This window comes from Corapipo altera, unplaced genomic scaffold (assembly GCF_003945725.1).
Source record: "Corapipo altera isolate COAL_440 unplaced genomic scaffold, ASM394572v1 127720, whole genome shotgun sequence".
NCBI lineage: Eukaryota > Metazoa > Chordata > Aves > Passeriformes > Pipridae > Corapipo > Corapipo altera.
In genome coordinates this window covers 1-11,039 of record NW_020885172.1, presented here as the reverse complement: position 1 = coordinate 11,039, position 11,039 = coordinate 1, and the positions used below count along the sequence as shown (strand labels likewise).

Here is an 11,039-nt window from a genome sequence, read left to right as displayed (position 1 = left end):
ACAGGGGTGAGTGGGGACAAGGACACAGATGGAGACAGAGAGGAAAGTGGGATAGGGATGGAGTCAGGGATGATGGAAACAGGATGAGGATGGGGATAGGGATGGAGATGAGGTGGGGACTGGGACAGGACAGGGATAGAAACGGGCTGAGGACAAGGGCAGGGATGGAGATTAGGAGGGAGGGAGGATGGGGACAGGGACAGGGACAATGAAGGGAGGCAGATGAGGACAAGGACAGGGCTGAACAAGAGGACAAGGATGGGGATGAAGATGGGAAGGGGACAGGGATGGGGATAAAGATATGATGGGGATGAAGTTGCAAGGATGTCGAAGACAGGGATGAAGCTGGGATGGGGATAAACATAGGAAGGGGATGAGGATGAAGAAGGGGACAGGTCTGTGATGGGGAGAAGCATAAATACAGGACAGGGATGAGGGTGACAGGGATGAGAACAGGGATAAATCCCAGGCTGGGCGTGGTCCCACAGATCTATGGCTGTGAGCTGGAGGCCGTGCCCGAGTTCCAGGGGCTTCAGGATTTCTGCCAGACCTTCCCTCTCCACAAACCAGGTGGTCCCCCTGTGCCTGGGCAGGATTCTGAGCCCGTGGGTGAGTTCAAGGTGAGTGAGACCCCCCCCGTGGGACCCCAGAGCTGGGGCCATGAGACCCTCCAGGGGTACACGGCTGGGATTCTCTCCCAGGGGCCTTTCTTTACCTCCCCCCTCCCGGGGGGGCTTGGGGGGGCCCCCCCCCCCCCAGCACTTCCAGCAGCTGCCCCCCAGCAAACCCCAGGATTGCCTGGTCCGGGTCTACATCGTCCGGGCCTTCGACCTGTCCCCCTGTGATGTCACTGGGCTGGTAAGGACCCCTGGGGGCCTAGGGGGGGTCTCCTGCCCTCTCCCTGCCCTGGTGCCACCCTGACTGTGCCCTCCCTGCTGCTAGAGTGACCCCTATGTCCGGGTGTCCCTGGGGAAGAGGACCCTGGGCCAGCGGGACCACTACGTGCCCAATACCCTGGAGCCCGTGTTTGGCAGGTGAGGATGGGCTGAGGGGGCCTGTGGGCACAGTCATCCCTGGGTGGCACAGGGATGGGAGGGGAGTACTGGGCGGATGGGGGCTCATTCTGCATGTCAGCACATCCCTGTGCCAATCTGTCCCTGTGCTACCAGGTCCCCCTTCCCCATGCCGGTGGATCCCAGTGCCACCAGATATCCCATTCCCAATGCCAGTGGGTCCCTCTGCCAGCAGATATCCCATTCCCATCTTGGAGGGTCCCTATGCCACCAGATGTCCCATTCCTGATACTGGTGGGTCCCCATTCCACCAGATATCCCTTTCCCATTGCCAGTGGGTCCCTGTTCCACTGGGTATCCCATTCCTTGTGCTGGTGGATCCTGGTGCCACCAGCTCCCCGTGCCTGTGGGTCCCCACTCACCAAGCCAGCGGGTGACCCTACACAATGTCTTGGTGGGATCTGGGAGGGGTCTAGGTGGATCTGGGGGAGGTCAGTGGTTCTGGGTAAGACTGGGTGAGGTCTGACAGGGATATCTGAGGGGGGTCTGGGTGGCTCTGGAGGAGTCTAGGGGAGGGAATCTCAAGGGGGGCTGGGGTGGGGGGTCTGGGTAAGTCTGGGGGAGGGATCTGGGGGGGTCAGAAAGGTTGGTTTTCTGGGGGGATATGGAAGGGTCCGAGGGGATCTGGGTGGGGTCTGGAGGAGTCTGGGGGGTGTGAGCGGTCTGGGGAGGGTCTGGGAGCATCTGGAGGGGTCTGGGAGAGGTCTGGGGGGGTCTAGGGGGGTCTGGGTGTGGTCTGGGTGGAGATTGGGGGGGGGTTGGGGGATTGGTTGTCTGGGGGCATATGGGAGGAATCTGGGGGGTTCTGGAAGGAGCTGGGGGGGGATCTAGGTGAGGTCTGGGGGGTTCTGGAGGGGTCTGAATGGTCTGGGGTGGTCTGGAAAGGTCTGAGTGGGATCTGTGAGAGTCTGTGGGGAGTCTGGGAGTGGTCTGGGTGGGTCTAGGGGAGGTCTAGGGATGTCTGAGGGTGGGTCTGGATGGGGATCTTGCGGGGGCTCGATGTGGGCTGGTTGTCTAGGTGGAAATGAGGGGGTCTGAGGGGATCTGGATGGGGTTTGGAGGGGTCTGAGAGGCATCTGAGTGGGGTCAGGGTGAGTCTGGAGGAGTGTAGGGGAGTCTCAAGGTGGTCAGGGAGGTCTGCGGGGGGTCGGGAGTTGGTTGTTTTGGGGGATATGGGAGGGGTCTGTGGAGTTTCTGGAAGGATCTGGGGGGTCTAGGAAGAATCTCGGAGGGTCTGGGGGAGGTCTAGGTGTGTCTGGGGGTGGGTCTGGGTGGGGGTCTGGGGAGTTGGGGGTTGTTGGTTTTCTGGGGGGATATGAGGGGCTCTGGGAGGGGTCGGGGTGCCCCCCAGCCCACATGACCCAGTGCAGATGCCGTTCCACCCCCCCCCCTCAGGATGTTTGAGATGACGGCCACCATCCCCCTGGAGAAGGACCTGAAGGTGACGCTGCTGGACCGTGACCGGCTCCCCCCGGACCAGGAGATCGGCAGCACCTCCATCGACCTGGAGAACCGGCTGCTGTCCAACCACCGCGCCCACTGCGGGCTGCCCACCCTGCACCACATGTGGGTACCATGGGGGAGCATGGGGGGATGGGGTGGGCATTTGGGAATGGGCACAGGGAGAGAGTTAGGGAGTGAGTGGAGACAGGGATGGGGTGGGCACAGGGGGATAGGGGAGCACAGGGAGATTGGAATGAGGTGAGAAGAGGGATGAGGGGGCACAGAGGGATGTGGGGCACAGGGAGATGGGGGCACAGAGGGGTAGGAATAGGGTGGGCACTTGGGAATGGGCACAGGGAATCAACGAGTGGATGAGGACAAGAGTGGGAATGGGTGGGCACAAGAAGCTTGGGATGGGGGCACAGAGGGGCGGGGGGCACAAGGAGGATTAGAGGGCACAAGGAGGATGGTGGGCACATAGGGGTAGTGCTGGGGTGGGCACAGGGATGAGAATGAGGGATGGGAATGGACACAGTGGGATGGCACAGGGGGTATACATAGGAGAGGGCACAGGGGGGACAGCTGGTGGGGAGGTTTCACAGCCCCCTGCCCATCCTCTGCCCCTCAGCGCGGGCCCTGCAGCCTGGAGGGATCAGCTGTGCCCGAGCAGGACCCTGGAGCTCGTCGCTGTCACCCGGGGGCTGCCCACCCCTGAGTTCAGCCCCGACGGATTGGCTGTGACCTTCAACCACCGAACCTTCCTCCTCAGGCACTTTGGTGGGTCCAGGGGCTGGGGTGGTCCAGGAGGGGCTGGGGGGACTGGGGAGAGAACTGGGGGGGTATGGAGTGGGACTGGGTGGAGACTGAGAGGGTCTGGGGGGGTGTGGAGGGGGTGGGGTGGGAGTCTGGGAGGGGCTTGAGAGAGTCTGGGGGCATGTGGAAGAGGTGTGGAGGGGACTGGGGCGGGGGGTCTGGAGGGGTCTGAGGGGTGAGGAGAGTCTGGGGGGTCTGGGTGGAGTCTGAGGGGGATCTGGGGGTGTGTCTGGGCCCTGTCCCACTTGTGCCGGTCCCTGTGCAGAGAGTGGCCCCCCCACATTCCGCCACCCCGGGCCCCCCCGGGAGCGCCTGGCCCTGCATGTGCTCAACCTGTGCCCCTTTGTACCTGAGCACCTGGAGACACGGCCCCTCTACAACAGTGCCCAGCCCGGCCTCGAGCAGGTGGGCACCGGCACCATGGGTGGGGGGGACATGGGGACAGGCATGGGGACACTGGGGTGACAGGGAACCTGGGGATGGGGTCCCTGGGGTGACAGAGACCCCAGGAGTGGGTGATGGGGACCCTGGCGTGACAGGAATCCCAAGGGTGAGTGATGGGGACACTGACATGACAGAGAACCTGGGGGTGGATGATGGGGACCCTGGGGTGACAGGGACAGATGGACTGGGGTGATAGAACCTCACAATGATGCAGAACTCCAGGTGGGGAGGGATGCTGGGGTGCAGGGATATGATGGGCACCCAGGGGGATGTGACCCACCCTGGGAATGGGTGATGGGGACTCCAGGGTGACTGAGAGCCTGGGATGAGGACCCTGGGGTGACAGGGACCCTAGGGGTGGGTGATGGGGTCCCCCAGGACCAAGGGGCGCCTGAGGTGTCCATTCCCAATCCCCTCATGCCCCACACAGGGCAAACTGCAGATGTGGGTTGACATTTTCCCCTCCAACCTCGGACCCCCTGGGCCCCCTGTGAACATCGACCCCCGCAAGGCTGAGAGGTGAGTGGCTCTGGGGGGTTGGGGCAGCTATCCCTCGGCAGACAGGGACACTGCCCTGTTCCCCCCAGGTATGAGCTGCGTTGTGTGGTGTGGAATGTGCGGGACACAGACTTCGGGGACACCAACCTGCTGGGGCAGCGCATGAGTGACATCTATGTGACTGGGTAAGCACAGGGCACACGTGTGTGCCCCCAAAACAGGTCCCCATCACTGTGGGGTCCCTGTCACCCCCCAACATCTGTCCTTGTCATCCCAGGGTCCCCATCCCCAGACTCTGTCACCCCAGGGTCCCCGTCACCCCATGACCAAGTTCTACATCATCCCAAGGTCCCCATCCCCAGGTTCCCTGTTACCCCAGAGTCTCCACCCCCAGGTTCTCCTATCATCCCAGTATCCCCATCCCTCACTCTTGGGGTCCCTGTCACCCCAGTATCCCTATCACCCATCACCAAGTTCTCTGTCACCCAGAGTCCCCATCCCCTAGCCCCATGCTCCCTGTCACTCCATCGTCCCCCCCCCCCGGTTCTCCCCCCCCCCCCAGGGCCACCATCACTCACCCCCGGGGTCCCTGTGTCTCTCTCTCCATGTTCTCTGTCACCCTAGTATTCCCATCACTCACTCCTGGGATTACTGTCACCCTAAGGTCCCCTTCACACATCCCAGGTTCTCCACCACCCCAAGATCCCCATCCCCAGGTTCCCTGTCACCCCAGTGTCCTAATCCCCAGTCCCCCCATGGCCCCCAGCTGTGATAGCCGTGTCCCTGTGCTCAGGTTCTTCCTGTCACCCCAGGGTCCCCTTCACTCAACCCAGGGTCCCCATCCCCAGTTTCCCTGTCACCTCAGGGTCCCCATCACCCACTTGGGGTTCTCTGTCACCCCAGGATCCCCATCACCCACCCCAGTGTCCCCATCCCCAGTCTCTCTGTGACACCAGGGTCTCTGTCAGCTCAGAGTCCCCATCTCCAGACTCTCTGTCACCCCAGGGTCCCCATTCCCAGCCTCCCTCTCACACCAAGGTGCCCATTCTCAGATTCCCTGTCAGCCCAGTATCCCCACCCCCAGTCCCCTGTGCCCCCTGGCAGTGCTCTACGTCCCTGCAGGTGGCTGGATGGTCTCCCTGAGCAGCGGCAGCACACAGACATCCACTACCGCTCCCGGGACGGACACGGTGCCTTCAACTGGCGCTTCCTGTTCCCCTTCGAGTTCCTGGTGGCTGAGAAGCTCTGTGTCATCGGCCGCAGGGTGGGGGGACACCCTGGGATTAGGGACAGAGAGACTGGGGAAGGAGGGGGGCATGGGGTGGGGACAGAGAGACTGGGGAAGGAGGGGGGCATGGGGTGACAGAGACCAAAGGAGTGGGTGATGGGCACCTGGGGTGAGAGGGACTCTGGGGTGACAGAGAACCTGGGGATAGCCTTGGGGGGACAGGTTCTCGAGAGATGGATGATGAGGACCCTGGGGTGACAGGGACCCCAGGATTGGGTGATGGGGACCCCAGGGTGACAAAGAACCTGGGGGTGGCCCTGGGAGGACAGGGGCCCTGGGGATGGGTGATGGGAACCCTGGGGTGACAGAGGACACTCCCGAGTGTGACAAGCATGACCCCCCTTTCCCCCTCCCCAGGAGCACGTCTGGAGCCTGGACAAGACAGTGCTGAAGGTGCCACCCAAACTCATCCTCCAAGTGTGGGACAATGACAAGTTTAAAGCAGATGATCTTCTGGGTGAGACCCCATTTTCCTGCCCCTGGACTTCCAGAGGGTTGGGGGGCACCCACTGGTGACAGGGAGCACCCACAGATGATGGGAATCACCTACTGGTGACAGGGAGCACCCACTGATGATGAGAATCATCCACTGGGGACAGGGAGCACCCACTGGTGATGAAAAGTATCTGCTGGGGAAGGGGAGCACCTACTGGTGATGGGAAGCTCCCACTGGTGATGGGAACTCTCCCTCCTTGCCTTTCCCCACAGGTGTCCTGGAGCTGAACCTGACCAAGCTGCCCTACCCAGCTCTGACCCCCAGGCTGTGCAGGGCCATGTCCTGGGAGCACCACAGTGTCCCCTGGCCCTGGTGCAGGACCCCAGCCCTGGCCCCCTCCTCAATCAACCTGTTCCGAATGCGGCGGACGCGGGGCTGGTGGCCCTGCATGATGCAGGAGGACGGTGCCCAGTGGCTCTCTGTAGGTTGGGAATGTCGGGATAATGGGGGGCAGCCACGATGGAGGAGGGCAGGGACACGCTCTGCATCCCAGCTGCCCCCACAATCCCTCCAGGGGAAGCTGGAGCTGAGCTTGGAGCTGCTGACAGCCGAGGAGGCCGAGGAGCGGCCGGCGGGGAAAGGGCGGGAGGAGCCTAATAAATACCCAACGCTGCCGGCACCCAGGTGAGTTCTGGGAAGGAGCATGGGGATGTGGGGAGGGAGATCAGGGGTGGGGTGTCTGACCTCCCTGTGATCCGCAGGCGCTCCAAGTCCTCGTTCCTGTGGCTGCAATCCCCGCTCCGCCTCCTGCGCTATGGGATCCGCTGGCGCTACTGCGGCTGGGCCGGGCTGGCACTGGTGGCAGTCTTGCTCCTCTTCCTCATGCACGTCTTCTTCCCGGTGAGCACCCCCCCGCCAAATCCCACCTCTCCTGGTTGGGGACACCCCCTGAGCTCCTCTCTCTCCCTCCTTGCAGAGTTCTATGACTGTTAAAATGGTTGACCAACTCCGTGTCCTACATCCTGCTGGTGCAGAGCATCCTAAAATGGAGCATCCCCCTGGCAGAGGGGCAATGCCAGCCTAAGAAGCCCAGGAACCCCTCAACTTCCCCCTTCCCTGACTGCCAACCCCTCCCTGAGCTCCTCTCTCTCTCTTCTTTTTGGATTATCCCACCATGGAGTGGATTGTCCTGCTCCAGAGGCTACATCCTGATGAGTATTCTAGGAATTAACAAAGTAATGTCCACCAACCATCAAAGTGTCGTCTCAAACTCTGTGGACTGGGGGTTAGTGTTAGGGTTAGGGTTTGGGTTAGGGTTAGGAAGCGTTTGGGTTAGGGTTAGGGTTTGGGTTAGGGTTAGGGTCTAGAGTTAGGCAATGTGTGTTAGAGTTAGGGTTAGGGTTAGGAAGAGTTTGGGTTAGGGTTAGGGTTTGGGTTAGGGTCTAGAGTTAGGCAGTGTGTGTTAGAGTTAGGGTTAGGGTTAGGAAGGGTTTGGGTTAGGGTTTGGGTTAGGGTTAGGGTCTAGAATTAGGCAGTGTGTCTCGAAGCGCGATTTAAGAATCGCGGTTTAGCCCATTCCAGACACGCAGCAGTGCCCAATAAGCCCCTCTTGGGCTATAAGGCCAATTCACTGCCCACCGCTGTCAGTATCGTTTGTTTTTTCTCTTGGGTGTCTGCTTAGGGTTAGGGTTAGTTAGGGTTAGTTAGGGTTAGGGTTAGGGTTTGGGTTAGTGTTTGTGTTAGGGTTAGTGTCTAGAATTAGGCAGAGTGTGTTAGTTAGGGTTAGGGTTAGGTTAGGGTTAGGGTTAAGTGTTAGGGTTAGGGTCCTTTTTTGGGGAGATTTGAGTCAGTTTCTGGTCACTTTTTGAGATAATTTGGGTTCGTTTCCGGTCACCTTTAGTGGAGATTTTGTTCAGTTTCTCGTCATTTTTGGCGAGATTTTCGTCCATTTCTCGTAATTTTTTGGGATCATTTGGGTCAATTTCTAGTCATTTTTTGGGGAGATTTTTGTCATTTTTGGGGTGATTTGGATTAGTTTCTGGTCATTTTTTGGGGAGATTTGAGTCACTTTCTGATCATTTTTTGGGAAGATTTGAGGCAGTTTTGGATTTTTACATCATTTTCTGGGTTGATTTAGGTCAGTTTCTGTTCATTTTTTGAGGAGATTTGAGTCAGTTTTGGGTCTTTTTTTGGGGTGATTTGGATTAGTTTCTGTTCATTTTTTGGGGAGATTTGAGTCAATTTGGGGTCATTTTTTGGGGTGATTTGAGTCAGTTTCTGTTCATTTTTTGGGCAGATTTTGGTTTGTTTTGGGGTCATTTTTTGGGGAGATTTTGGGTTGTTTTGGGGTCATTTTTTGGGGTGATTTGAGTCAGTTTTGGGTCATTTTTTGCGGAGATTTGAGTCAGTTTTTGGTCATATCTTGGGGAGATTTCAGTCAGTTTTGGGTCAGTTTCTGTTCATTTTCTGGGGAGATTAAGGTCAGTTTCTGTTCATTTTCTGGGGAGATTAGGGTCAGTTTCTCTTCATTTTCTGGGGAGATTTGGGTCAGTTTCTGTTCATTTTCTGGGGAGATTTGGGTCAGTTTCTGTTCATTGTTTGGGAAGATTTGGGTCAGTTTCTGTTCTTTTTTTGGGGAGATTTGGGTCAGTTTCTGTTCATTTTTTGGGGAGATTTGGGAGAGTTTGGGGTCATTTTTTGGGGAGATTTGGTTAGTTTCAGATCATTTTTTGGGGAGTTTTGGGTGAGATTTGGGTCATTTCAGTCAGTCTTTGAGTTCAGGTTTGTGCCCAGGCTGGCCCACCAACTGCACCTGAAAGTCAAAGAATACAGGCTTTCTTTCCTGGGGATAAGGGCTGTTGTTGGCTTTCAGGAATCCTGTGCTGAAATTGCCAATAGAAGTCCCAAAATTGAATACAAACAAAGATTCCTCCCAGACAAAAGGTGCCACCACAGAAAGCTCTTGCTGCCCATGGAGTGCCCAGGCTGGCCCAGGCTGCACCTGAAACGTGAAGGTCAGAGTTTTCTTTCTGGGGGAAAAGGGCTGAGGTTACCTTGCAGGAGTCCTAGAGCTGAAATTGCCAGTCCAGCTGCCCAAATTGAATAAGGACGAAGATTCCTCTCAGACAAAATGTGCCACCACAGAAAGCTCTTGCTACCCATGGAGTCCTCAGGCTGGACCACCAATTGCACCTGAAAGCCAAAGGATATGGGCTTTCATTCCTGGGGATAAGGGGTGTTGTTCACTTGTTTCAGCCCCGCACTGCAACTGCCAGTCCGACTTCCAAAACTGAATACGGATTAAGATTCCTCCCAGACAAAAGGTGCCAGGACAGAGCTCTTGCTGCCCATGGAGTGTCAGGCTGGCCCACAAACTGCACCTGATAGCCTGAGGTTCAGCCCTTGTTCCCAACGTCGAATAAACAAATACCTTGCTGTTTAAAGATACAAAAGCCTCTGAGCAGTTTTTCCTAACGGGTTTTTCGGCATCCCAGTCTAACTATTACCAAATACTGCCACTGTAACCCCTAAACCGTCACCCAGCGCCAGATCCACACACCTCTGGAACACCTGCAGCAACGGTGACTCCACCACCTCCCTGGGTAACCTATTCTAATGCGTGACCACCCAATTTTTTCCTAATCTCTAATCCGAATCTCCCCACTCTTATTGTAAGGCCATTTCCCCTGGTCCTCACTGCAAGACAGTGGCTCTTTCCCGGTTCAAACCTCGGCACAGCCCCCGAACCGGGCGCGGGTCCGTGGAAGCACTTCCTGATTCTCGTTATTACATCACTCCACATCCCCCGTCGCGAAGCGCCCTGGGAGCCCCGGGGGCTCAGCCCAGCACCGCGGGAGGGTCCCGGCATCCCCAGGGCTCCCTCCGGGTCCCCCCGCGCCTCGTTCCGGTACCGCCAGGATCACCCTTGTCCCGCAGCTCCCGCAGGTAGGACGCGGCCAAGCCGCGCTGCCCCAGCCCGCGCCGCTCGAACCCCCACCGCGCCGCTCCAGCTCCCGCCGCGCTTCTCCAGCCCCCGCCGTTCCGCTCCAGCCCCCCCCCCCAGCCGCCCCAGCCCCCACCCCACGCCCCACCCCCCCCCCCCCCGCTCGCCCCGGCCCCCCCCCCCCGAGCCGCTCCAGCCCCCGCCATTCGCTGCAGCCCGCCCCGAGCCGCTCCAGCCCCCAACCCGAGCCGTTCCAGCTCCCGCTGCCACCCCCCGCAGCACTTCAGCCGCGCAGCCATCTCCCGGTGCCAGGCGAGGCTTCTCCCGGCAGGGAGGGGCGCCTGCCAGGAAAGGCAGGAACACAGCCCATGTGTCCTTGGCAGGGATGGGGGCTCTGAGGGACTCCGGGGGGCTCCGGACACACCCCCCGGGCACCGTGGGGGACCTTTTGTACCGGGGATTCCTACCCTCTGCGAGCGGCGGAGCTGTGCAGGGAGGGGACTTCATGCTAATTTTGGGAGTTAGACCTGCTGTTTCGTTGCTGGGCTCCGAAAGCAACCGACACTCTTTCCCCTAGGAAAGAAAGGCTCTAGCCTTTGTGAGTCAGGTGCAGTTTCAGTGCAGGGCTCCGGCAAGCTAACAAAACCCTTTCCACACATATAGAAAGTTTTCTCACCTGCACCTGACACCCAAAAGCTATAGGCTTTCTTTCCTGAAGGGAATGGCTCTCATTTTCTTACAAGATACAATCCCAAATACAAATTCGAATACTAAATCCAATACCAACTACAATACCTGCTCTCATTAAGAGTCCTTTTCTTTGTCAGGCTCTTCACCCATCCTGATTTTTAAATCAGAGATGCAAACCAGGTGCTTCTGCTCCCAGAGCCTTTATACCTTATGGGATTGGGCTACTCCCTTTCCCCCGGGGCCTCATGGGAAGGGAGGTGGGCACGGCTAGGGGTATATTAACCCCAGCCTTTGCCCGGGGAGGTCATCCAGCAGCTGGGCTTCAATGGGAAAAGAGTTCTCCCATTCTTTCATTGAATGGGATTTCTCAAACTATTCCTGCTTTATTGAAGCATCAGCTTTGGCATCCAA

The 11,039-nt window shown here is 58.4% G+C and overlaps 1 protein-coding gene across 1 annotated transcript in view; it reads left to right on the top strand.

Moving 5' to 3' along the window:
* Positions 1-7,239, top strand: part of LOC113940065 (fer-1-like protein 5) — a 22,190-nt gene extending 14,951 nt beyond the window's left edge. The window contains 15 exon segments of the mRNA XM_027631129.1: positions 470-620; positions 702-728; positions 730-858; positions 943-1,034; positions 2,469-2,639; positions 3,145-3,293; positions 3,595-3,734; positions 4,204-4,292; positions 4,361-4,456; positions 5,394-5,535; positions 5,917-6,016; positions 6,268-6,476; positions 6,570-6,679; positions 6,757-6,895; positions 6,972-7,239. Of these exon segments, the coding sequence (XP_027486930.1) occupies positions 470-620; positions 702-728; positions 730-858; positions 943-1,034; positions 2,469-2,639; positions 3,145-3,293; positions 3,595-3,734; positions 4,204-4,292; positions 4,361-4,456; positions 5,394-5,535; positions 5,917-6,016; positions 6,268-6,476; positions 6,570-6,679; positions 6,757-6,895; positions 6,972-7,079 (1,852 nt within the window). The 3' untranslated portion in view covers positions 7,080-7,239.
* The last annotated feature ends 3,800 nt before the right edge of the window (positions 7,240-11,039 follow it).